Here is a 25,902-nt window from a genome sequence, read left to right on the forward strand (position 1 = left end):
GTGTCGATCTGTGGTTGGAAGTCGGCTCTTTATTTTATTTATTTTCTGACAGCGATGAGCTCAGTGTGTCTCTTCCTCAAACAGCATATATCAAGACGCACTCACCTGACGCTCATTTGCACAAACACCCGCAGGTGTGTGAAGCAGAAGTATCCCGGACCTGAGGGAGAGAACAGGGAAGCATGGGTGAGTGTACTTTGTGATAAATGAATGGCTTGTAATCTTAAGAAGTAGCAAGTACAACTTTACTATGCCACACATTAAGCAGGGTTAACATCTGAAAATGGCTAGGACTGTTTTTCTCACCAATTAATCTGCTCAGTCTGTACTGCTGAAAAGTGAGTGAGGAGATATTTTGTTCATTTTGTACCAAAATGAACTTGTCCTCATATAGCGAATGTGAATTCAGGTTAATCTTAAAGTACTTAAACCCAGATTCAGTCAAGTAAATGTGATTTGTAACATTTTGCTCAAACACAAGTAAATAAGTGTAATTTCTCTGGTTTGCTTTCCAGCTGGGTTCAGATTTTTAATAGGGATCATCATCATTATTATTATTAATGGGTTGGTAGTAATTTTTATTGACAGGATAAGAAAATGTAACTGTTCTACTTCTTCCTAGTGTGTTAAAGGAAGAGGAGTGTTTTCAGTAAATGTGGTGTAATGAGAGACCACAGGTGGTGATGAGTTTGTAGATTCATGTAGAATCTAGAATTCTACATGAATCAACAAACTGTAGTTTTATAAAAAAAAAAAACAAACAAACTGTCAAACCCCCTTCCCCACACCCAAATAACCACCTGTCTTTCTTTTTTGTTATGCGTGTAGTTGTGCACCTTATTTCCTTCACGTTTTCTTCATCTGATTTCTAGATGAGTCTGGAGGACGTCACTCAGATTCTGAGCAAAACACTGAGGACCATCAAGCACATCGTCAAAAACAATCAAAGGTATTATTTAAATGATATGAAAAATTGCCCCTTGAAAGAGATCTGTTGGTTTTTAAATTCTTAGATTGTATCCGAGTAGAGTTTGTGTGACTCACAGCTCAAAATATTCTGCATCTGTCAGACAAAGGCTTGGTGCAGCCCTGACAGAGCGTTTGTATCAGTGGCTCCCAGACTCTGGAGCTCGCTTCCTTTGAGTTTGAGATCTGTAGACTCAGTCATTTCTTTTAAAAAGCAGTTAAAAACTTATCTGTTCAAACTTGCTTTTGGTTGATTTTGTTTGTTTGAGGTTGTATGTTCGTTTCTGCTTCTGTGAAGCATTTTGTGATTTTTATCTTGAAAGGTGTTATATAAATAAAATTTTACTTTACTTTAGTTACTTTACTCAGTTCACTCTTTGTCTGAAACGGTCAGTATTACTGTCTAGATTTCTGGTAACTTTCCCTTAAGTCAGTGTCCTCTGATTGGCTGCTCCTGTAAACAACAGGTCAGAAAATGAAGGGGTGGGGCTTAACCATAATAGGAATTTTCCATCTGATTTTTGCATCTGTATCTATGAAGCCTAAGCTCATTTCATCAGTGACTTTTCCATGCTCTTACAAGGCATATTATCTATCAAATAATTTAATGCATGAATGCCACAAATGCATAAGAGCTCAAGTTCAGTAATACAGGTAAGCAGACTTTATCAATGTTTATCAATCCAGAAAAGGTGGGCCTTTTAATATCTGTTGGAACTGACTCACTTTTAGTGCCAAATTCGGCTTCATTTTTAACTCCTGGATGTTTCCAGCTGGTCAAAATATGGTCACTTCTGAATCCTAACAAACATGGCAGCAGCCAAAATGCTAATACTGAGGCTATAAGTCCAGGTTTATGGGTTAAATGTTTTTTCTTTTCTACAATATTTGTGTAAATCTGGGGAATTGCCAGCATTGTTTCAGTGCTGTAGGGGGATTTTGTGACTCTCTGAGCCTGACCTGCATGCATGTCCTTATCTCCTGCTGATTCTAGTCCAAATTGAGCCCAGAACTCCAGAGTTTATCTCGCTGCCCTGACTGCTACAACCACAAGGCACACTTCAGGTCTCGGTGGGGGGGCAAGAGTGAGTCCAGCTCATCTGATGAAGACTTTGGATCAGAGGTTAACTCCGACTCAGAAGCAGAGTCCAGTTCTAGCAGCAGCTGCTTTACTGGGAACGTCATAGAAGAGACACCAGTGAGGCCTGTATGTGAAGACACTGCTGAGCCTGATTCTGGAGGGCAGGATGTTGACGGGCAAGCGGAGACATCCGAGACTCCAGAGGATAAGGGAAAGCTAAAGGAGATGCTCAAAAGACCTCAGCTAATCAAGTCTCATTCTTTGCCCGCCTTCAAAACTCCTCACCTCACTCCTCTCAATCTCCTGCCCCGCCCTCGTCAAGTCACCTCCACCCTTCACCTCCAGGTGCTACTCCAAAAACACAAGAATGACACCACCTACACCATCCGCCGACCAGAGAGAAGGGGAACCTTAAGAAGAGGAGGAACAGTAATAGGCCCTCCCTCTGTACCATTTCCATGGCAGCGGCAGCCACCACATCTTCAGCCTGACTATATTCCTCCTCTCAAACCTCAGGGTCAATATATACCTCCACCTCTGTGCACAGTTCCTATGATATATGCACCTGTATCCTACACACAGCTGCAAACACTTACTGCACAACCATGCCGGTGCTATTACTGTATGTACTTTCCTCACACACACTGGAGTCATTACAGCAGTACACAGCTGCCCTGATAATAAAGTGCCCTGCAGTGTTGTATATAGCCCTTAAGCATGTGAAAAACCCAATAAAGAAATGTGAATATAAGGCATTGAATTAATGTTTTGTCATTGTAAACAATAATGCAACAATCCTGTCTGGGAGAGTGGACCTCCCATTGCCTGCATGTCACATGCAGGCAATGGTAAAGGACAGTTTCGTTTGAATGCTGCGTGGAAAGCTCATCTAGTAGGAGGTGCTTATAAACAAGAGACACATAAGGACTGTTCAATCATCACATTTGTATTTTTTTTTTATATTACAGGTTTAGTTAAATGTCATTTTGGGAAGTCTGTGTCCTTGAGTAAAGTATCAGTCAAAAGGGCGATGAAACAGTATTTCTTTGTTTCTGTCCTGAAGTTCACATCTCAGGGAAGGTTGCTCAACAGGGTCCTGTGCAATGTAAAAAAGGAGTTACTTTTTATCAGTTGTAGGTGGGAGGCCTTTTCAAACACCAGGGTTCAGAAAGTACCAGCTCGTAACAGATTGTTGTCTTGAGATGAAAGTGTTTGTGATGAAGCTGTAAATCTGAATTCTGATGACCTGCATGAAGAATTCTGCTACTTTCAGCTGGATTCACAAGATTTCACCAAAGCGAGTGCCTCTGTATCTGAAAGATTTTAATGCTGGACTCTTGCTCTGAAGCAACCCCTGAAGAATTTGTGTCATCTCCTGGAATGCTGTATAGATTTTTATTAAAGATATCGACACATTGAGCATTAATGATATTCCTGGCTCCAGTGATATTTTCTCACTGTGTTGCCTTCTGGTCTAAAGTTTCTACATAAACCACAACACATTCTTACATTTCTTTCATCGGCATCAGTCGACATTTGTTTTATCCTTTGTTCTGATTTTTATGTTGGATGTATCTATATATAGTAGCCTATATCTAGTAGCAGTCTTGATAAATAACATCTCATAACAATCTCAGGTGGGGGTGATGATATCTCCCCCACCCCAACCTGTCGTCCTGGCTCCCAGGACGTGTGTTGTACCTTGTCCAGTCGTGAGAGTAGTCCCTTCTTACAAATGTCAGAAGACTGTTGGAACACTAATGAAGCTAATAGTTGTTTTTGTCGTCAATGCGGCTGTTGGGTATTAAAGGTGCCTATAGACAACATATGTCCCTCATCCCATATAGAGCACTCTATTTTCATCTCTTGCCTACCAATGCCTTGTTTCTGTCCCTTACTGGATATACTGGGACTCGAACTTGCGAGTCTGGCTCTAAAGGTATGTAGTCCTACCACTACTCTATAGTATATCTAGCTATATCTATATCTATATATATATATAAATACAAATACATTATTTGGGTTGGTGTGGTTATCAAAGGTTTTGTAACGTGTATGGTGTTTTGTGGGTGAGAGTGAGACTGAGAGCTTTTAGCATATTTGATTATTTTATTCTACATCTATCTTGAATATTTATTTGTTTGTTTGTTTTTTTACAGTGGATATTATCATGTAAAGTTTTTTTTTTTTTTTTTTACTTTGGACCAAAACGGGTTGACTGATGGATACTGCATTGCTTAAATGGCTAAAAAGACCAAGATAAGATCGGCTCTTAGCAATCTGTCAGATGTTCTCATTTCTTTCCTTTTGCCTTAATGTATTCCATTATGCTCTCAAGTACTCACAGCAAATCTTGGAGAACATGTTACCCACGATCTCGCGTCATCCCCCGCACAGAGGAACTCGACTATTACGAGGGTAAAATGCAGGTGCTTGTCAGCTGCAGATAACACAACAGTCTTTTCTGTCTCACCTTCACAGAACAGCAATGGACGGTTTCCAAGTGCATGAAAAAACTAACAAGAGGCTCTTTGTATGATGCGTGTGTGGTTTGTTCCACCTACAGTAGCCACCAAGTTTCCAGATGTCTCCACTGGGACACACTGTTTCCACTATGGCTGCCAGCACACGCGCAAACATGCGCTGATGTCATTGATGGCAAAGGATGGCGTTTTTTCTGAGTTGGGGGTAGAACATGTAAATGATGCAGATCTGCAGAGAGCCAAAGAGGATGATGACTTTTCTTCATCCCCGTTCTTCCTTTTTTTACTCTGAACTTCCCTCAGTACATATACAAAATTATTTTATACATGCTTCTGTAATCAAACACCAGTAGTATAACTTCACCCCACATTAAATGTATCATTTAAACTCATGCATTTTCCTCTTATATTTCACCATTTAAAATGACATAAACTAATGAAATCTTTCATTGGTGGCAAAACTCTGTATGCAGCAAAACGTTAGCATCGCATTAAGATTTTCTTTTCTCGGTTTCTAAATGAAAAGATGCAGACGTGAAAAAAATAAACTGAATAATTATTGTAGCAGCTTTATGTGTTTTTCAACCATATACCACCAGCGCAGCTTCAGTGCAGCTTGGCATCAATTCTGCGGAGGCATACAGCACAACTCGTCGTTTTGTGTTTCGGTGATTGGTCCAAAATCTCCCACAGGTGTTCTGCTGGGCTGAGATCTGGTGATTGTGAAGGTCATGGCAGATGATTCACACCATTTTCATCCTCATCCTCGTTTCCCATGGATGTCATCCAGGAAGAGATGACTCCCATCAGGCAAAAATATTTCATTATGGAATAAATGTGATCCCTCAGAGCAGCTTTGTATCGATTTGCAGCAAATCTTCACTCTAGAGCACCCAAACCAAATGTAGCATAACAGATTCACCAGATAGCCGGCCTGCAGGGGTCAAGGGTTTCAGGCTTTTCCTTTAAGTGGTCATCTGTCTGTATACAAGCATTCTGAACTAAAAAGATTGCCATGATAGATATACCTGCAAAACCTCAGTGCTGGTATTTACCTCCACCATGCCTAAGCGGAGCATGGCTGCAGATTCCTACTCATGTTGCTAAATTGAGAAAAAGTTACAATGGAGGACTGTTGTTGCCATCTTTGGTCACATGGTCTTTTTCCATCATAAAATCAATGCCATACTCTTATAACTTCCAAGCGTAACAGACCTCAAATAGCATTGATCTGGGGCTAAATGTGGCTGCTAGTGGTGAAGTGAAAGCTGTAAATTGAAGCAGCTCAAGTGAACATGTGAGATCAGGCCGGGCACATCTGCACTCTATGAACAGAATAATATCACGAGATTGGAAATAATTGAGTAAATTTACTATTTCAGTAAATATCAGATGTTGTTTCGGAAAACACTGCACTGACTTGGCTGCTCTCCCCCCTCATTTTCTCTCTAGTGCTTCACATCTGTCAATTAGTGATAATGGACCACATCGGCCAAGAGGAGACCACTCCCACACTCCCTCTCTATTCCCTCCCTCCTTGACACACACACACACACACACACACACACATCTACTCTCTCTCTCTCTGTCTTTCTTTCTATCTCTCAGTCAGTAATAATGGAGCCCAGCAGTCCAAAGAAGATCCAGTTCGCTGTGCCTCCGCTGCAGGGACAGCTTGACCCTCAGGCCGCCGAACATGTGAGTGTATCCGAGCATGTGTGGGCCAAAGAGTTTGGCTCATGCATGTGAGAGCTGAATGGGGCTTTTATGTCCTGTGTGTTATCGGGAATTTTCGGTGTGTGGGTGCAGAGCATGTGCGCAAGTCGGCATTATGAAAACGGCCATTTGTGTATCTGGCTGACAGCATGTGTATTTAATGGGTACGCCGTGTTTGAGCTGCAGTGCATGTGACACTTTTAAGTGCTTTGCAAACGGTTTGTTTTCACATCTGTTGGTGAGGCGTTTAAGTGCAGGAGATTTATGTGACTTTGAATAAATGATATGAAGAATTACAGACAAAAATACACACTGAAATACCATTTAAATAATTTAACAGTGAAAAGAGACACCCATGACTTATTTACTGTAGCTTCCACACACTTTTACATAGTGTATTTACTCCCATCTCTTCCAGGAATCAGAAATGCTTTTCCTTGTTTGTTTTACAAGTAGCTGATGACGGAAATCCCAAGAAATCTTGCTCACCTTTCCTTCTGGGTTACTCTGGTTCAAATGGGATACTTCTTACTAACTGACCGTTTCCTCAATAAACGTGGAAAAGCCTGGCAGAGGCACAGTTTTTCTTTAGCTGATCCTGAGTGGCTCTAAGAGGAAGAAGCATAAGCTGCTTTTACAAACAAGCTTAACCGTCATATATCAGGGAGTTGCTGCTCTTTGCTTTTTCCTGACATCTTTATGGACTGTTTGAGGAAGTTGGTGATGAACAGTGACTGATTAGGGCCCCCCTGCGTCTAATGTTGGGGGAGTGACTGCCTCAGAAAGTGTCAGCATTCCCACAAATCACAGATAAATTTCACAGATGGTTTTAGGAGATACCATCGCACCAACCTCTCCCTGTCAAATAAACAATGAACGACAGTGTGCATTTTTTACTACTACCTAACAGCATTATTCATTTTTTTTTCCTGAAAAGCCACCTTCCAGTAAGGGTCAAGTGATCTTTTTAGTCATATAAGATTACAGACTGAATGCCCTTACTGTATAGTGTTTACTTCACTGTGCAGTTGTACACCCACAGGCTGGTTCTGAGCCAGGAAAATCCAGAAAACATGCACTGCAAGGATTAGGGATTGTTGCCAAAGTGTCTGCACATTAAATCTTTGGGAATATAGACTACAAGTTGCAGTTAAAAATTAGAAATTTGGATTTGAAATGTCCTCAATATTACACCCTTCCAAAGAATGAGGTAGAAAAATAAATATTAAGAGAAGCAGTTGTTAGTTTCTGAGTTTTTCTTGTTCTTTATCACAGCGTGGTTTGTGGGAAAGTTGTGCTTTTAAACCTTGAATCAAGTATTAAAAGTTTAAGTAGCAAACTGTATTTTTAATATGCACTGAGGATCATAAACCCATAAACCTCACCCTGCTAATAAGAGTACACTGTTACGTTTACACAGATGCACAACGTTGTGTTTCTTTACACTCCGATAGTCAGGACAGTTTGTTCCAGCTGGTATTTTTAATAAAGAATTATTTGGACAATGGACTGAAGTTGGTGTTCCCAAAGCCAACAAATGATTTCATGGGTTAATGATGAAAATGTGTGTGTGTGTGTGTTTACCTCAGATCCGCCGCAGAAGACCAACTCCTGCCACTCTGCAGATCTACAGACAACCTGGCACAGGTGAGACAGAGGGAAAGAGGAAATGAGAAAGGGGCTCAGAGTGAGAGGTAGAGTGGGAGACGGGCTGCTGAAAAGCAGCAGCTGTAATGGAACCTTTATTAGATTACTTTTGGTAAGTGATCTGAGCGTTTAGAGCGGGCTGATGGATGCCTACAGAGTGTGTGTTTGTGCTCTAAGCTGTTATAAATCCCTCTACACGGGAACCGACTGATTGAATAATCAGGCTGATTCCATTCTGTGAGCTCAGCTCTGTGAGGCTGGTCCCATTACAACTGCACTGAGCTCTGCAGGCGCCCGATGTGGTTTTAAGATGCCATTTTGTCCATTTCTAAAGAAAGAGAAATCCCAAAAATGTTGCTTAAAAGGAAACAAAAAAGCCAGAGAGCGAGACAGACAGAAACAACTTCAGTATCTTCAACACACAGAAAGAAATATTCTCAGGAGACGGCAGCCACAAATCAATTCACAGAATATTTCGATTTTGCTGTGCATGATTGGCTATGCTATGCACAAAAAGAATCTAAACCTCATGATTTTCAAATCTTAGTTAAAGAAAGGGCTGTTTTCATTTTTAAACCTTGGTTATTTTTCACTCCTTCCTCTTTTTCTTGCAAATGACACTCAAAACACAACAGTGAGAGTCTCGAGAGAGTCTGCACATAATTCTAAATGTTTTATGATCTGTGGTATTATCATGAATATTCTTTTTAATCTCGCCATTTTCATTAACCAATTATGACCTAAAACCACTTTAAATTTGTAGTTCTTCCTAATTTTCAGTCAGTACACCTGATGGTCTGTAGGAGGAGAAGCAGCTGGCAGCTGTGAAAGCAAGAAGCAACCACATGCTTCCAAATAAGGTCACCGGGACAGGAACCGCAGACCTAATGTTCTGAATTTGCTAATTAGTTTCAATATTTTTCTACTCTTTGAAATGATGACAGATATTTTTCACATTAAGTTACAAAAAAACCCCAAAACATTACTGTGGCTGCAGTTTGCATGCCAAAGTGTTCTTACGCAACACTTTGGCATGCAAACCCTGAGTTACTCCTGATGCGTTCAGAGTGTGAATGTTAGATAGAAAATACTTCTGTGCTTGTATGAATGTGTGTGTGAATGGGTGAATTTGCCCTGTTACATACATCTTTTTGACATATGCTTTCCCTAGCTGCTTACCCTAACCATCAAAAATGAATGCCTAACCATTACCTAATTGTAACCCTGACACTAAAACCACATTTTGAGCCTCAAAAATGCCTTCAAACTCGTAAGGACAGGCATTTTGTCCCCATAGGTGACTGTTGGTCCCCACAAGTATAGTAGGATGTCATCTGAAACATTCACACTGAGCTCAGGTTTTTGAATCTCACAATCTATTTTGGGTGTATTAATTTTGTATGTTTGTAATTTCTTCTTATTGTCAGCAGCTGCCAAAACACAACAACCAACAACAGACGTTAATGAGTCCAATATCTATAATAGGTCTCAGGTTATCAGTTCCACAGCAAATTGTAGTTCATGCTGACTTAATCTCACCAACTTTCTAAATGTGTATTAATCTAAAGATTAAAAACATCCCTGGCTAATAACATGCTTTATTTTTTAATGATAAAAGTTCCAACCTAAAGAAGCAGAGACGTTTTGGTGTAGATATTCATCTCTTAGCTGATGACATTTGTCAAGCAGCTGGTGAGACACTTGTTCCTTTGTTTAAGATAAGATAATCACCTGCAGGTGAAACATGGGCGCAGGGCCCTGAGGAGTCCCCGTTCCAGAGAATCTGAGAATCAGTGCTTGTTACAACTCCTGCAACATATCGAGGTCAGGTTACAAACCGTGATGCACTGGTCAAACAATAAAACTGTTCTTTATTCTGCAAGTGTTACTGGAGTGAACTTACTGAAGTTTTTTAGATGCATGTTCTTCTCTGTGCACCATGAAAGTAGGTGAAGTTGTGCCAGAAATCTCTGTTACATTTCTTTAACAGTTGTTAGCGAGTAAACCAAGTGATTAAAAAAATGCTACAAAGCCAAAAGACTGCAAAGGACTACAAAATGAGACAGAAGCAAACGTCAAAAAGGGGGAAATGACTAGAATGAGATTCTAAACAGACCATAGAAGAAGAAAACACGAGATGGGCAGAAATAAGCCTCTTTTCAGGAACCTGGGAAGAGTCAGGGCATTTCCGACACAGGGACCGGAGTCAAAATGAATTCTGGAAGAATTATTTAACCCACAAGTTGCAGAAGAGTCACTAATATTTTATAAAAATTTAGGAACTTTAGGAGTGGCGATTGCAGCACTACTGTGTTTTCTCACAGACTTTTATACAACCAGTCTTGTTTTTGCAAACAAAGAAATCGCCCCCTACTGGTCATTAGTAGGAATGCAGGTTAAAAGCGCTGCGATCCAGAAGCTACTTTTGTACTTTCTGCGTTTATACCAAATCTGTCACAGTGGCCATCGTAACACACACGCCTTAAATTTCAGATCTGGATGCTACATCCATCTTTTGTATACAGTCTGTGGTTTCAGTGAGCATGAGGATGAGTCAGCAGTGGTGGCCACCCGGAGAAATAAAATATTATTTTCTAAATTGCACACAGACCTGCAGCCCTGACACAGACTGAGGACAGAGATGGAGACAGCTGAGATGTAACCCACGTGGAGAAACAGTCATTACTATTTTAGCAGAATCATTTGCACAAACCTTTTCAGGCTTTACGAGTGCAGTGGAAACACAAGCAAACAGCAGAATAGGAACCTTTTAGCTTCTTGTAACAGGTTCCTGGCACCAAAAGCTTTTGGTGCTTTCAGTGGGAATGTGGCTGTTGAATCAAAGCAGACACAGAAATACAAAAGCTGAAACGTTAAAAGAATAACATGAAAAACTGCCAAGAGATGCAAATCAACCAAAACAAGATGCACAACAGAAACAGAGGTAAAGCAATAAAACAAAATACAGATGCCATTATTGACAAATAAAAATGATACTTTAAAATGTGTTATTTATACCATATTGATATTTCAACTCATCAATAATATCATAACAGTAACTGTTCTTTCTGTTAATTTGTGATTAAAGTTTTATGTTTGCCAAAAATAAATAATTAAATAAAATAACTAATTATTTTCTCTACAGATTAAATTTTCTATAGATAGCAATGACAAGTTTTGACCACAGTAATGATGCAGTAAAAATCTGACAGCCAAAAGTAGGTGCAAAAATAATAGAAAAAGATCCGAGCAGACGGTGAAGAAACAACCACAGAGACTCAAAACTGAATTGTTTTGCACCTTTGCACCTCCTCCCATGTGGGTGTATTGTAACTGCATGCATACTGGGTGAGGGGCCTTTTACGTGACCAGGGGCCCATTCTCTCATATTCCCTCCATGCCTGTAAGGGCGATCAATACTGATTAACACAACCAGCTCTAGTACATGTTGCACTGGGAAGCGTACAAACTGCAGCTGTGCTGTTTTTGAAGTGGATCACAGCTTGGCTTCAGGCCACAGAGGAAGCCAAATTACTAAAACCCGCTACCCATTACCTATGGTGTGAACTAGCTGGCAGACCCCGCCCCCCATGAGAACTGTTAATGCCAGCATTCACACTACTGAGCTGGAAACCTGTTAATAAGAAAACAAAGAATCAAAAGAAAGAGGTGAGGTTATGGCAAATGGATTTAAGGATAAACGTGCTCACTTGCTGCTGTTTTATCTCTCCTGCAGATGTTGGAGATCAGCACAATGCCAGTGGAGACTCACAGGTTTGTATAGATGGTTGTAAATGCACACAGATACAGGGAAAAGAGAAACTCAGCAACAGGTAAAAATTCGTCAGATGAAAATAATAATAATCTTCTCTGTATAAGCAAAATTTAAAAAAAAAAAAGACCTTCACAATGTTAATGACTGATAAAGTACTACAAAAAATGATTACTGCAAGTTACATTTCTTTTTCACATGACTGTAATCAGTCTCATCTATAACAGAAATGCAAAAATCTTTAAGGTTTTCAGTCATTTTATGAAAAAAGGAATTTAAAAATACTAACTATAAAAATTAGACAATCTTTAATAAATCTAGAAAAAATCTAATTTTGATTTTGTATTACTGTTTCAAACTATCACTTTAACATCATAGTATAGATGAACTGGAGGCAACCCATTACAATGAAGTGATTATAGTCAAGGTGTTTTTTTTCATCCTTTTAAAAACATATTCATGTTTCAAACCATTTGACTGTTAGCCATGGTTCACTGCAAAAAATAATGTATTGATTATTGAATGAAAACTAACAATATAATCAAAGTCCATATTTCCACATATCTCATCAGTGAGAATTCACCAATTACTGTAAAAAAATATTGGAATTTTTATGATTAAAGATGCAGGACAGCAGATAAATAGATATGGTTGGACTCCACTCGGTCATTTGACCGTTAGAGGAGAATTTTCTGGAGCTTTAAACTTTTGTCACAACGATGATTTTATTTTCTTTTGCTCTGCAGGCTTCAGAGTCCTCTCAGAGGAAGCAGAGCACCTATGCCCCACCCTCCATGAAAGGTAAATACACAGCTGGTTTCAGCCCCATCTCCATTTAATTACAACAAACAAACAAACAAAATGTGTATAATGTCTATTAAAGGCATAAAAGCTCAATTTTCCCTCGAGGAGAGGATTATGAGGATTTATGTGGTGCATCACAAGCCCCAGTGCTATCTATTGTTTTAAAAGCCTCATTTTTCCTATAATTAAAACACCAACGAGATGCACCAGAAACAACAAAGACACCAGAATGTGCATTAAAACAATAATGAAAAAAATGTAGCATTACTAATAGAAAAGTAAAAATTCTACATGGTTAATGAGGTGCAACAGCGTTTGTGTTTGTAGTCTATGAAAAGGCACAGAAACAGAAATAAAAGCATCTACTGTTGATGTTTTTTATAAATCAATTACACATCTTTGACTCAGAAGAGCTTAAAGTTCTGGATAATTAGCAACAGACTCTCGATTGTATCTCTTTGGCATCATCAAAATCAGTCTGATTTGAGCAAGACTGAGCCGACAATCAGCATGTTGTTAGAACATGTTATCCAACTGGCAATATTCAATAACTAACACATGATTTATAGTCAGAATAAGAGCTACAAACTTGTCCTTATGCGTGTCTTTTCGTTCAGTCTATTGATTTGATTTTCTACAAAATTTCGATATGATATCCTCTAATGGCTGCAATGTCATTGCTTGCAGCTGTGTACACACCAGTCTCTTCCCTCCTCTCTTAAGTTTCGCGCTATCTGTATGTTCTGCCTTTAGGATGGAAGCTCTGTTTGTTTTGCTTCACATATTTGTTGTTCTTAAGATTTCCTTTCTTTAGTCTGAGTTTCGGCCTTGTTTGTTCTTTAGCCTCTGGCCCTGTTTTTCCCAGCCTGTGATCTGATTTCCAGCTGGCAGCGTGACAGAGAGAAGATAGTCAGGGTTACTTCTAATGGCTTGTCTTTTTTCCTCTATTTCCTCTCATATATATATCTCCTGCCACAGTGGTGGGTGTTTATACTAAAGGGAATCAGGCAGGGGTTTTTTTTTTTTTTTTAAAAAAAAAAAGAAGAATCCTCTGAGGGCTCATTTTCAGACGGCTTTTTCTAGTCTTGGTTCGGGATGAGAGCACATGTCCCCAGGAAGATGGAGACAGCTCTGGGTGTTCAAACTTCTACTTATGAGGAGAAGCCAATGACAAAATCTAGAGGAAGGGTGGGTTTAAAAGCAAAGAAAGCCAAAACAACCTGGTTCAGACAGAAGAAGATGAAGATAGGGTCCCAGCACAACATCAATAAAAATGATTCTGAACTGTTAATCATGTAATTCTAGAGTCCAAGATTACAGAATTATGGAGCTGGAACTGAGCAGAAGAGGTCCTCTTTAAAGTATGGATGGATTAATAACCACTTATCTCAAATATATCTCCAAAAGTTGATTCTGTTCATCTGGACGTAGTGTTTTCTGTGGGAGAAACGTTTCGTCACTCATCCAAGTGACTTTTTCAGTAACTATATCTATCTCTCAAATATAGTTCATAGAAATGCTGTACTCTAGGCCTAATAATAATCCCTCCATCAATTTCTCACTCTGCTCTCTCCTCACTCATGAACAGGACTCAGAGATACGACCTAAACTCGTCTACTTAGGGCAGCAACTTGTCCCATTCCTCCCTTTTCCAACTGAGAAGCATGGCCTCAGATTGTGAGGTGCCCATTCATTCCTGCCGCTTCATAATCGGCTGTGAATAATGGTCTGATGGATGCTTTGATCAGAAGCACAGATTTGCAGGGACTTAATTGTTTGAACAGATTCATTTGTCAACTCAGGCAGCGTCTCAGCTGTCGCCAGCAAAACAATGCAAAAAGCACCTGTTTGATGTCTTTTATCACTGCACGACTTTCCTGTAGCAGTTTTTGTCATTTTGTTATCTTCACTGGAGCTGAATAATTGATGAAACTATTATAGAGATTCTACATGGAAAGCAGGAATCAGAGTAAGTGATGCAACTGCTGCAGATCAGGAGAGGCTGACTAAGAAAAACGAGGAAAAAAAACACACTGGTGATTTTTTATATCCGGGGAGCACGGACAACTCTGCTTTAGGAGTATGCAGAAAAAGGTGTGTGTTTTAAGGAGGAAATTATAAAGAGGAAAAGAAAAGAACACAGCACATATAAGTCTGTGCAGAGAGTGCAGCACTGACTTGATTCCGGGAAGTGGAGACTGTAAAAGCTTTTCTTTTATTGATCCCAGCTGAGTGTGTGTGTGTGTGTGTGTGAGACTGAGTGAAAGAGAGTGTGTGTGTGTGTGTGTGTGTGGCTAATAGTCTCTTGAGTAACTGCCTATGCACTAAACCCATAGCAAGCATTTACATTTTGTTGGATAAGAAAAAAACTTTTATTTATAAATCTACTTTCCCAGCGCGGTGTTTGACATGTTTTCTCTCACCGTCTTACTTTTTTTTTTTTTTAAATATTTCATTAAAGCCTCATCAGGCACACACTGTTGACAAAACAAACTTAATTAACTTAATTCAAACAATAAACAATTTTTTTAAATCATTTTTTAAATACACATTATAGTTTTAGTTTTCACTTTCTCTGGGTTCATCATGATTATTATTATTATTATTATTATTATTATTATTATTATTATTATTAATAATAATAATAATAATAATACAGTTTTTAAGTTTAGTTCTAACTATATTAACCTTGACCTGTGTGTGATTCAGTATTATTTTTGAAAAACTTAAAAAATACAAAAGTTCTTCCATAAGAGTTTAAACTTTTACAGTAAATCAGCAACTGCTAAAAATCTACAAGTGATAGTTTAAGGAGCTTGGAAAGAAAAAGCGTATGGATTTTTTAGGTTTCTTGAAGACGTTTCACCTCTCATCCGAGAAGCTTCTTCAAATCTAAGAGCAATTGGTGGAGAGTCCCAGATTTTAAGCCCTATTCGAGTGTTCCCAGGAGGGTCATGGACCCCCTATTGATCCTCTACCTAATCACACGAGCAGAGGTGTGAAAATGGGTGTGGGTTACAATCAGCCAAGGTTTCGGATGAACCCACTGTGAAACCTAGCCCCACCCTATCATGTGATTTCCTGAGGTCAAAAGGCCCAGGATGTGAGTGGGCTTTAAGGCATCTGGGAAGGGATCTCAAAACTGGATTATAGATGGCAGACAGTTGGTGTCGTAAGCCACGGCCTCTGTTCAAAGATGGCCGTTCACAGTGGACAGAGATGGCTTCTTTCACTCCTCTTTCAAACCATCTGTCTTCTCTGTCCAAAATGTGAACATCCTCGAAAGAGTGACCTTTGTCCTTTAGATGCAGATGACTCTCCAGCAATTGCTCTTAGAACTAATGAAGCTTCTCGATGAGAGGTTAAACATCTTCAAGAAACCTATAAAGGTCCAGACGCTTTTCTGTCCAAGCTCCTTGGACTACATTGACCTGGATGACTGAGAACCTTCACAGACTTCTTCTACAAGTGATACATATTCCCCTGGTTTAACTCTGATGTTACTAGAAGCCCAATCTGTTTTGCTCTCCTTCAGTTTAACTTTTTGGTCTTCTAATTTGGTCCCTTTCATTTTCATTCTACAAATTCCTTTTTACTTTTGTTATCTTGAGCCGTTTCTGCGCTAAAGTGAAGTGCTTGTAGTTGAAGTGTATCTCCACTAGAGGTGCTCTTCTCTCCTCAGAGCTTCAGCTGGGGGTGGAGCAACACCTTCTGGGGGCAGGGCTCTGTGAGACAGACAGCGAGCTCAGCCCAGTCACAGCAGAGCTCTATGTTACCGCTGCAATGTGGGGTAATCACAATGGGCCAGAGGAAGCCAATGGGAATGAGGCGAGTCTGCTGTTAGCCAATCAGGAGAGAGGAGTGGCAGAGAGCAACAGTTCAGGGGGTAAAATATTTTTAGCTGGACATACATAACACCAACTGGTCAGCAGTGTACTCCAAAAAACCCCAAACCAATCACTTTTGTCTAGTTGTAACACAATAATGACCTACTTTGACCTTCAAGGTCAGCTGGTTCAATGGCTTCCATGCCAACGAAATGTTGGCATAGTAAAATCGAAACCCAAAACACCATTCTCATGCCATAATCTGACTTTTTGGAGTAAACCGTTGGCCTTACACACACACACACACACACACACACACACACACATACATATAAAATGTTCATTTCAAGACTAAATTATAATATTATGAAGTTACCAGCAGCAAAAACCAGATTAAGTTGCATGCAAGTACTGCAGCTAAAGTGCCAGCTCATGTTTACAAAAATAACAAGAAACAAAATTATATTTGCATTCACACATGGCATTACCTTTTGGACTATGGGTATACAGCCAGTGCAGACATGCTTGTGCAGTCCTCTAAAAGACCTAACATTAAATAGCCCATCAGTGATGATGCGATTTAAATTGCTAACCTGAACAGTTTCCTCTGTTTTTAACGCTCACTTCACTACAAAGTAGTTGTTTGTTATGACTTTTGTACCTTCAGGTGTAGGCATATTAAACAGCACAAACATTTGGCCAACACCAGTGACAGTACAGCGCTATAGCATGTAGACGAAGGTCTGCAAAGTTGTGTCTAGGACCAATGTACAGCCCTGCTGGTCCTTTGAGTCCATGGATCTGATGAAGAAAGTTGTGTCACTTGAACCCGTGCAGATCTAGCTATGCTTGCATGCACAGAAACTATATCAGTGTCATTTATAGTACTGCATTGAATATAATAATAGGTATGGGCCCACAGGCCAGCAGATCCATGTTATTTTCCTTTCTAAATCAGGACCCATGCATTCAGGCCTGGCCAGACACTTGTGAGCAAGCTCCCCTCCATGGTCAGGCTGAAGGGGGTTATTATCTTCTGAGCAAGGATGACCCATTATCCTCAGGAGATCCTCCAGGGGCCACAGACAGCATAGTTAGAAAAGGGGGGGATTCATGCTGAAAGCAGACCGTTGAAGTGCCTTTTTTTAATAAGACTGGCGCCTCCTGCCTTGGAGGTTTTCAGGTCACACACAGATGAGAGAAGACTCAGGTATAGCTGGAGAGATTACCTGTCCCAGGAATGCCACAGGATCCACTATGAGGAATATGAAAGTGTTGGGGAAAGACATTTACAGTACTGTGCACTAAAGTACACTGAAACCGAACCTTGGATAAGCAGATGATAATGAGTGCATAGCTGCAGTGCAAACAGTTTACTGATTAGCCCAAGGACAATATTTCCATAAAACAAACTGTAATGGGATGTAGTTGCATCGAGTTTGCTCATTATAATAATAAACGAGCTCGCATTTTGCCAGTGCAAAAACATTTCAAAGTTGTGACAGTGTGTTTGCACTCAGCTTTAAGTCTTCTCTCCTTCCTGTATATCCATGAAAGTAACTGTTGTTCAGGATTTATTAGCGGAGTTTTACTTCTGACAGCAGAGTTATGCAGACACACCAGTGTATAAATTCAAACGACATCGATCACTACAGCAAAGATTCAATGCAGTACTATAAATTAAGCTCTAGTCTCTCAGCTGCCTGCTCTTATCAGCCACCGCAGCCTAGTCCTGATAAAACCACCTCCCAGCAACGCACAGCAAACAGAAAGTCAGATACGAGCAGGTGAGGAAAGCTGAACATCTAGCAGTTAAAGAGCCAGATATTTTTCTTAGCTTAGTCTATTAAAAAGGAAGAACTGCGATTGTAAACTGCTGCTGCTTTTACTCGAATCCCGAGTGTCCAAAACCTGCTATTTCTCTAAAATAATCACTGATGCACATACTCTAATCTTCACTGTATGCTCACATTTCCATTCTAACAGTCTGTGATTTGAAATTTGTTGAGAAGAGACTACTAACAGCACAACTCCTGTGTCTCCCTCTCTTATCTTCTTGTGGGTTTGCATGATATTCCACTTTTCTGCCTTCTTCCATCCTTCCTGTTTCTCTTCCTGTTTCTCAGATTTGTCATGTGACCACAAAAAGGAAGTGTCCAGTCCGGACTCTGTCTCCCGATAGCCGCCTTTCATCTCCTCGTCTCTCAGTAACCGACTTTCCCCCTCATCTTTCTCACTGGTGTTCATCACATCCTATTAACACTCTGCTTCACTCTTATGCTACACCTATATGCAGTATGATTTGATTTGGTAGCAGCTCTCACGCGCTTTCATGCGCACACACAAAGCACATAAAAGATTTTAGCTGGATGTACCAACTTTAAAAACTTTGGCTGTAAAAATAAAGATTATATTCAAGCACGTCTTTGTCCTACTTTCTCAAGACTGTTTTCAAACATACGTTTAGGGTGAAACATTTTTGCATTTGGGGTTGAGTGTGGTTTTAAGCAACAGCACATTTTTATCCTTCCCCAACAAAAAAACAAAAAACAAAATGTCTGATGTCTTATTCCTCCTTTAAATGTGCCACATGGGATAGAGCAGAGCAGACTGAGACAACCATTAAGAGATTAAAGCATTTATATCCGCAGCGACGTGACTATCTGGAGATCAGCATCTCCACATCACTGCATTTACATGTGGAGTTGTAAAGGAGTGCTTGGTTTATGCAGCACGAGTCCTGGTGTTTTTAAATCCACAGACAGGATGCACTGTGAGAGGAAGTGGCTTTACTATCGTAGATGGTTAAATGCATTGTTATCTGGTGTATCTTTGAATCCTGCTTAAAACTACATCCTGTCAAAAGTGGCACAAGTTCAGGTTAGGCAGCTTAAAACTGAAAAATTGAGTTTCCAGGTTTTCCAGAAAACCTGAAATTTTGACTCATGGATGGAAAAAAAAAGAACAAGAGAAAAAAAGGACTTTTTATGTAAATATTTAGCACCTTATAATAATGTCACACTATTAAGAATTATAAGGTATTATAAAAACAGGTATATCATTATGACTATGGTTATTACTAGCAGTGATGCCTTTACACGGTGTAACAGTAACAGATGGATAAACAAATCTGTATTTATAAATGGGAATACTAAGGAGGACTATGATAACTGTATGGTAGCAAGCGCTACCAAATACTTTTGTGTGTTCATTATTTTTATTTTTTGTCCTCCAGTTAATGAGACTTAGGAGAAAAACTTGAAGGTCTTCACCAGTTACTGTGATCTCACCAGGTTAACTCTTTCCTTGCACTTCTGATTCATGGACATAATGGCAAAATTCATATTTTCCACTTTTAAAAATCTAAGAATTCCTAAGAGGTTGATGGTGGAACAAATCACTTCACCACTCACAAAAGCAGCCCTAATGTGAGGCACACACATCTCAGAGTTTCACACTTCATTTGTGTTATTAATAAACAGTCCATCGTTAGGTGGTTGCTAGGCTGTTTGTGAAGTAGTCAAATAGTTAACGTCATTACATATTGTGCATATAAAAGGCTTGTTGATATAAAGTGCATGTTACAGTCATGCAATTAAAATCATAATATGCTTTTACAAGGTGTTATAGGAGCACGAGCTACAAATGTGTAATTTTGGGAAGCATGATGATGTCATCATATGGGGTGGACGATGTACCTGTGTGCCAGATCATGTAGGAGGAGTTTACATACAGATTTTTGTATCATTGTAAGACTTTTTTTTTTTTTTTTTAAATGTATTGACTTTTTTGGAGGCACTGACCAGCGTGTCTGTCATGTTTTCAAAACCCGGTTTCTTGGTTACTGTTGCAGAAAAAGTACGTGTCACAGATGTTTCTGATTACTACTGAAACCCAACACATTATCTACAAACTTGTGCTGACAATTCATGTTATGTGCATGACACAAATAACTATTTCAGATTCTGCCTTGACAGCAGGGTGTTTCATTATAAGCCATAATTGCAGTGTCATTATCTTTCCTGTTCTCACCTGTAGTTTGGGTTTCGTCATCTCTCTATGCTTCTCTTTTCTGCTCTGTCTCTTCACCCTCCAGTCGCAGCTGACAGCTGCCCCTCCTGATTCTGCCAGAGGTCTCTTCCTGTTCTGGGCAAACATTTCAACTAACCATCAGCTGACCAACTTTTCTCAAAGTTTATCTTAGTTGATTTACAGTTCAAAATAAAAGTTGTGCTGATGTCAGAGATGTGACCTTACAGCTGGCTCAGTGTCATTTAAACCACTGCCTTGATAACACTTGATATGTTATTATTCTATTGATTTGAGAAAAAATATTTTAAAATGAGAGAAGAGTAAAAATGCTAAGAAATAAACATAAAAGCCTGACTGAGCTCTTACTCTGATTTCAGTTTCTTGATGATGCTGACACTGTTCATTATGCAACAAATGAGGAAAGACTGTAAGGAAGCTACACGTATGAGGACACATCAAACAGAATTATCCTTATAAGGGGAAAAAAACAAACAACCCCAAACAACACTAAAAGTTCTTGCTGCATTTACCGTCTGATACGTTAAGGCTGTAGTTATGTCTGGATGTTTACCTCTCATTTTCCAGTGTGGTACAGTGTTCTCCTTTAATGACTTCGAACTGCTAGAAAACTAAAAGTTGGATATTGCCCATCAAACCTCCTAAACTCTTGTACTCATGCAGCTCATGGAGGGGTCGGGTGGGAGCTTACAGGGCTCAGGAATAACTGCATAACTGGCATGAAAAAAAATAGTTTAAACAGAAAATACAAGTAAATATCAGTAAATACTTGGACACCCTTGCTTTTTTGATCCACTAAGACATTAAATATGATGTTTCTGTATCTCTACATTTGTGCTGCTGAACATGAATGTATTTCAGTAGTCAGAAGCCAAAGACATCCGCTTTATAACGTTAATATTGTTAAGTATTAATTATATAAAGCTTCTAGAGAAAGCTTTTACAAAGACTGAAGTGCTACACTCAAGTTAATTATATGACCTAATTATGATCATGTAATGGTTTCTTTTCATTGTATAGGTAATTAAATGCATACACCTTCAGGGTGTATGAGAATCATTCAAATACAGTAGAAACTTAAATTCACTCAGCAGACTTTGGTACATTTGTCGCGTGTGTCTGTGTAGGTAAGCTGGAAAGCTCTGTACCAGAGGAAGAGGAGGAAGGCAGCGCTCAGGACGACTAGTCCAGCAGAGAAACCTCAGCACTGAACAGGCGGCCAAATTTATTGTGGATATTCTGGACAAACCCCAAGACGGATTCAAACATCCATCTCCATCCAAGTCAAGCACCTACTGTGCATGTCCAGGCTTGTTGGGAAAGCTGACCTGTGTGCAGGTTATAGAAAGATCAGTTAAGGTTTTAATCACAGTAGGTAAAGAAACGTGTTCAACAAGCATCTTCTCCTTCACTTTAAATAAACGGGGAACAGCCCAGCTGACAGTCACCTGACCACAACTAACACCCAAGTACATGAGAATCAACATGAGCTCAGATTTAGTTTATAAATAAGGACAGAAATGTGTTTTTTCCTTAAACAGAATTGATTAAAGAAATAACTTTAAACGGTCTCAGATTACTTTTAAACGCTTCTGGTCGGAAACTAAACATTATCATCTCAAGCTGGTCTTAATATATGAAGGAAAATTGTTTATACAATTGTTTGTTTATACATTTTATATCATTTTAAAGTTTTTAAATATCAAGGAGGAAATAAATCTAGGTACATTTAATTGTACCTAGATTACATTAGCTACATTGCATAGCCAATTAGCTCTAACATGGGATCTAATACATAGTTGGCAAATTTCTTTCCTAGAATTTAAACACAAAAATATAGAATAAATGAAAATATAGCAAAATTGTTATCATCCAACTTCACTTCTACATGATTAGGATTTTCAAATATGTATTTATACATGTATTAATTTTAAATTTGTATACGTTTCCCACCATTAGTTTTAAAATGTCCACCGTGAGATTGCAGGTTGTTGGAAAAGCATATATTAAACACACAGTTACTGCAATAGTTATTGCAGTATTTTGATCGAAGGTTGCACTGATTGTCGGGTTGACCCTAAAGGTTTATAAGACATTCTTCAAACATTTTGTCATCTAACTGGAAAAGCACAAATATTAGAAAATATTACTGGCTACACTCAGGTGCAAAGGTCATTGTCCCTCCCCTTTCTTTTTGTGTCTTATTAAAATACACGCCATGTAAAAGTTCTGTTGTGTTGCATTTAATTTTAAAGGTGTTCTTGAGATTTAATTCTAGCAGTTTGTTGCTGACATTAGAAATGTCAACTTATTATAGCTTTTCATCATTTTACTCACTGAATGGTTTCAAAAATCTGCATCCAAGCACTGGAAACTGCCATTTTAATTTGCTGCAATTCTGCATCATGATACATTTGTCTACATCTACTTTTGTTTTTCTTCAAATAAACTGGATTTGATGCGGAATTACTGAATGTACCACTTATTATTATGATGGATTACTTTGAAGAGGAGTCATATTTTTTTATTACCATGTTATTATTCTGCGTACATAATCTGCATCACCGGCACTTATAAATAACTGCAATAACTTGTCAAATTTGACAACATATATGCTACACCCTCAGTCACCAGGAATTTACTGCATTTACTGTTTGTCTTCATCTTACAAAACTTTAATGGGATGCCTCCTGGTGGCTTTTCTATGACACAGCAAGGCTACCAAAGTAGTTGGCAGTAGCAGAACGCCATAAAATCTTGAATACATTTGTATAAAAATAACACTTAAAAAATAATAATAATAATGAAATGGCTCGGAGGTATTGGTCTGCATTACACCAATAGTTCTATTTAAGGGAAATAATCTTTTATACATGAATAAAATGAGCAGCCGTAACTGTAAATATTCATATATGCACACTCCAGTAGTTAAAAGTGTTCTAGTAATAGATGACGTCATGAAGTAATGTCATGACCAACTGTCTAAAGGGCAACTGGTTTTTATCCAAAAAGCAACATCTTATTGATTTTTTGAACAGTTGTTTACTACTCGAGTCCTGAGTAGATTGGTTACCTGCTGTTTAAAGTCTAACTTGTCACCTGATTGGGAATTACCCTTACTTGTGTGTTCATACTTACCGGTTTTTACCTCATTCATCGCAGGTAGTGGCACACGCTCAGAGTTCAGGTCTGACACAGCCCTAAAGTTTATTTTATTCATGTCATTTTAAGTTACAAGTTGGAATCAGAAACACAAAAAAACAAAAGAGAAGAAAACAAAGGAAGTTAGAAAGTAAAACAGCAACCATTCCACATCAAATGGCAGAATGTGTCCACGGATCTGTCCTTACAAGCTCATAATGCAAACTGCTGACTCGCCACAGAAGAAACACCTTTTTGAACATTTTTTTCTGTGTTCCTGCTACATTCTGTAAATATGACTTCACTTTGCAGCCACTTGCAGATTTAAATCCAGCAGTGGTTAAAAGTCATGAGCAGTATGCAGAATGAACCTTCAGACAGAGCCCTGGGGTTAGTATTACACCAGCAAAGGGCTAACTTAAGGAGAGTAAGGTTTGTGTCTCGTTACGTAGCCCCTGCTGTGCTCTGATTGAGGAAGAAAATAAAAATCAGACTGCACTTTGTAAAAGTTGTCCATCTGTCCTTTAAGGTCCCACACAACCATCGCAAATATGTAAAGGTCATTGGTGGATGCCCCTTCCACCAGAATTTACAAATCCAGTGAAAGTGGCACTGAGGATGAATAATAATTTATTTTTTTTTAATTCTTATTGCAGCTCCAGTTCAACTTATGTTTTTTCATTAGTGTTAAGTGGTTAAAATGACCTTAGTATTAAAGTTAAACATTTATATAACCTGGAGTATAGATGGTCAGCTATCATCAGCTGTTGCTAAGGTGCCTTTGAGTAAGGCGTGCTTCCCCCAGCTACTTCAGTAGGGCTTCAAAAGAACAACGAAGCTCTTTTCCAGGAGTCACGAGTGGACTCGTTCTGATTAGGGGTTATTTTGTAGTTTTACTCCACCGCAGACAACATGTAGCACCTACTGCAGCGTCAGTCAGGGGAGCTGAGGGGAATACTTGCAAGTGTTTTCTTTTGCTTGTTCCCACTGTAAGAGATTAACAGAGCTGCCGCAGAGCTGGCATCAACCACCCAAAGTGCCCAAAATGGCATTTCTCACCACTTCTCAACACTCCAATCTTTCCAAGCCCTGATACACACTTTTCTTTTTCTTTAGTGTCAACACATTTGGCAAATCGTCATTGTCGTCGTCATAAAAATAACAAAACATAAACATTAAAAACAGACAGCTTCACATCAAAGTAGAATACAGATATTATATCTTTACCCACAAAATGTTCATGTTACGACTAGCTAGAAAAAAAAAGAAAAAAAAAAACATCACCATGTTATACAAGTGTGTGTCCGTCTGAATGTGTGCGTGTGTGTGTTTGTTTGCTAGGAAATGGTCAAAGATTAGTGTTTGGAACCGTAGATCTGCTCGGGATTGTGTATCTGTACGCGTGTGTAAACTCAGATTAACGAGCAACATGTCTTTCAGTATCAACACAGGAATCCTCACCCTGCATCCATAAAAGAAATATTATAATAAGAATAATAATAAACCCCACAAAAACATCAGAATCATTTGCATTCTCAAAGTAAGCATCCAAAAATCCATCACCACATAGTAGTTATCAGCTGGCCACTAAAGTTCTCAAAACTTTCATTGAAAAATAAAAACAAAACAAAACAAACAACAAAATAAAAACAAAGGAGAAAAAATATTTTAGTGTCAACTATATATATATACTATATATTTATACTTTTGTTCTTTTATACCAACCAAACATTATGTATTTTTTGTGTTGCTATGGTCGTGGTCCCTGGCAACATCATGGAAACGGTACAATTAAAATAAAGACACTGATCCCCCAACTTCATCCAGCTCGTGAGTTTCTGTTCATATGTTGTGTTTTTCCCTCCTCTTTTTAATTTGAGCACTTTTGTTTCATATGCTCTTCTTATATTTTGAGTGGATTTGTTTTAAATGCTACGCGTTTAGTGTTAAATGTCGACAGTGTTGCTTTTTTTGTCCGAACACGCTGAGGCTTTGTAGGCAAAGATTAGTGTGTTTAGTTTGGATTTAGTGTACTCTGGTAGTGTGTATTTGTTTTGTCTGTACCCCCATTCAATAGCAGACTATAAGGTATGCCTTTGCTGTGTGGTTAGTGTCTGTGTGTGTCTATGCATTAGCGCTGATGCTCTGTTTGTAGACGGCGTGGTAGGCGTTTCGCAACAGGACGTAAGGGAAACAGGACTCCAGCAGGTCCATGGTAAGGAAGGGAGACTCCTGCACAATCTGAGGCAGAGAAGAAATGCAGAACAACTCTTAGACTTTTGGAAATATACAGTAATACTCAGAAGTATACTTTAATTTTAAAAATAGTTATGCACTTCAACTTGAATCCATTTTTTTTAACATTCTGATATAGCTTTGATAGTTTATTTTTAGGATGTTTTACTTTTAAAAGAG

General features: G+C 38.9%; 2 protein-coding genes across 9 annotated transcripts in view; one reads left to right on the forward strand and one right to left on the reverse strand.

The window, feature by feature from the left end:
• The window catches only part of LOC102078832 (protein phosphatase 1 regulatory subunit 1C), a 25,235-nt gene extending 2,423 nt beyond the window's left edge, over window positions 1-22,812 (forward strand). The window contains exons 2-7 of one of the 5 annotated variants that reach the window (XM_025897711.1): window positions 6,139-6,228; window positions 7,836-7,893; window positions 11,630-11,667; window positions 12,412-12,466; window positions 16,152-16,355; window positions 18,423-18,715. In XM_025897711.1, the coding sequence (XP_025753496.1) occupies window positions 6,148-6,228; window positions 7,836-7,893; window positions 11,630-11,667; window positions 12,412-12,466; window positions 16,152-16,355; window positions 18,423-18,478 (492 nt within the window). In that variant the 5' untranslated portion in view covers window positions 6,139-6,147 and the 3' untranslated portion in view covers window positions 18,479-18,715. The other 4 variants (XM_025897712.1, XM_025897709.1, XM_025897710.1 and 1 more) reach the window with 4 other exon arrangements.
• A 716-nt stretch (window positions 22,813-23,528) lies between these two features.
• Window positions 23,529-25,902, reverse strand: part of nckap1 (NCK-associated protein 1) — a 38,040-nt gene continuing 35,666 nt past the window's right edge. For all 4 annotated transcript variants that reach the window (XM_003438346.5, XM_013268452.3, XM_003438347.5 and 1 more), the window contains one exon: window positions 23,529-25,728. In XM_003438346.5, the coding sequence (XP_003438394.1) occupies window positions 25,612-25,728 (117 nt within the window). In that variant the 3' untranslated portion in view covers window positions 23,529-25,611. The remainder of the gene's footprint in view (window positions 25,729-25,902) is intronic.

The sequence above is a fragment of the Oreochromis niloticus genome, linkage group LG13 (assembly GCF_001858045.2).
Source record: "Oreochromis niloticus isolate F11D_XX linkage group LG13, O_niloticus_UMD_NMBU, whole genome shotgun sequence".
Lineage (NCBI taxonomy): Eukaryota > Metazoa > Chordata > Actinopteri > Cichliformes > Cichlidae > Oreochromis > Oreochromis niloticus.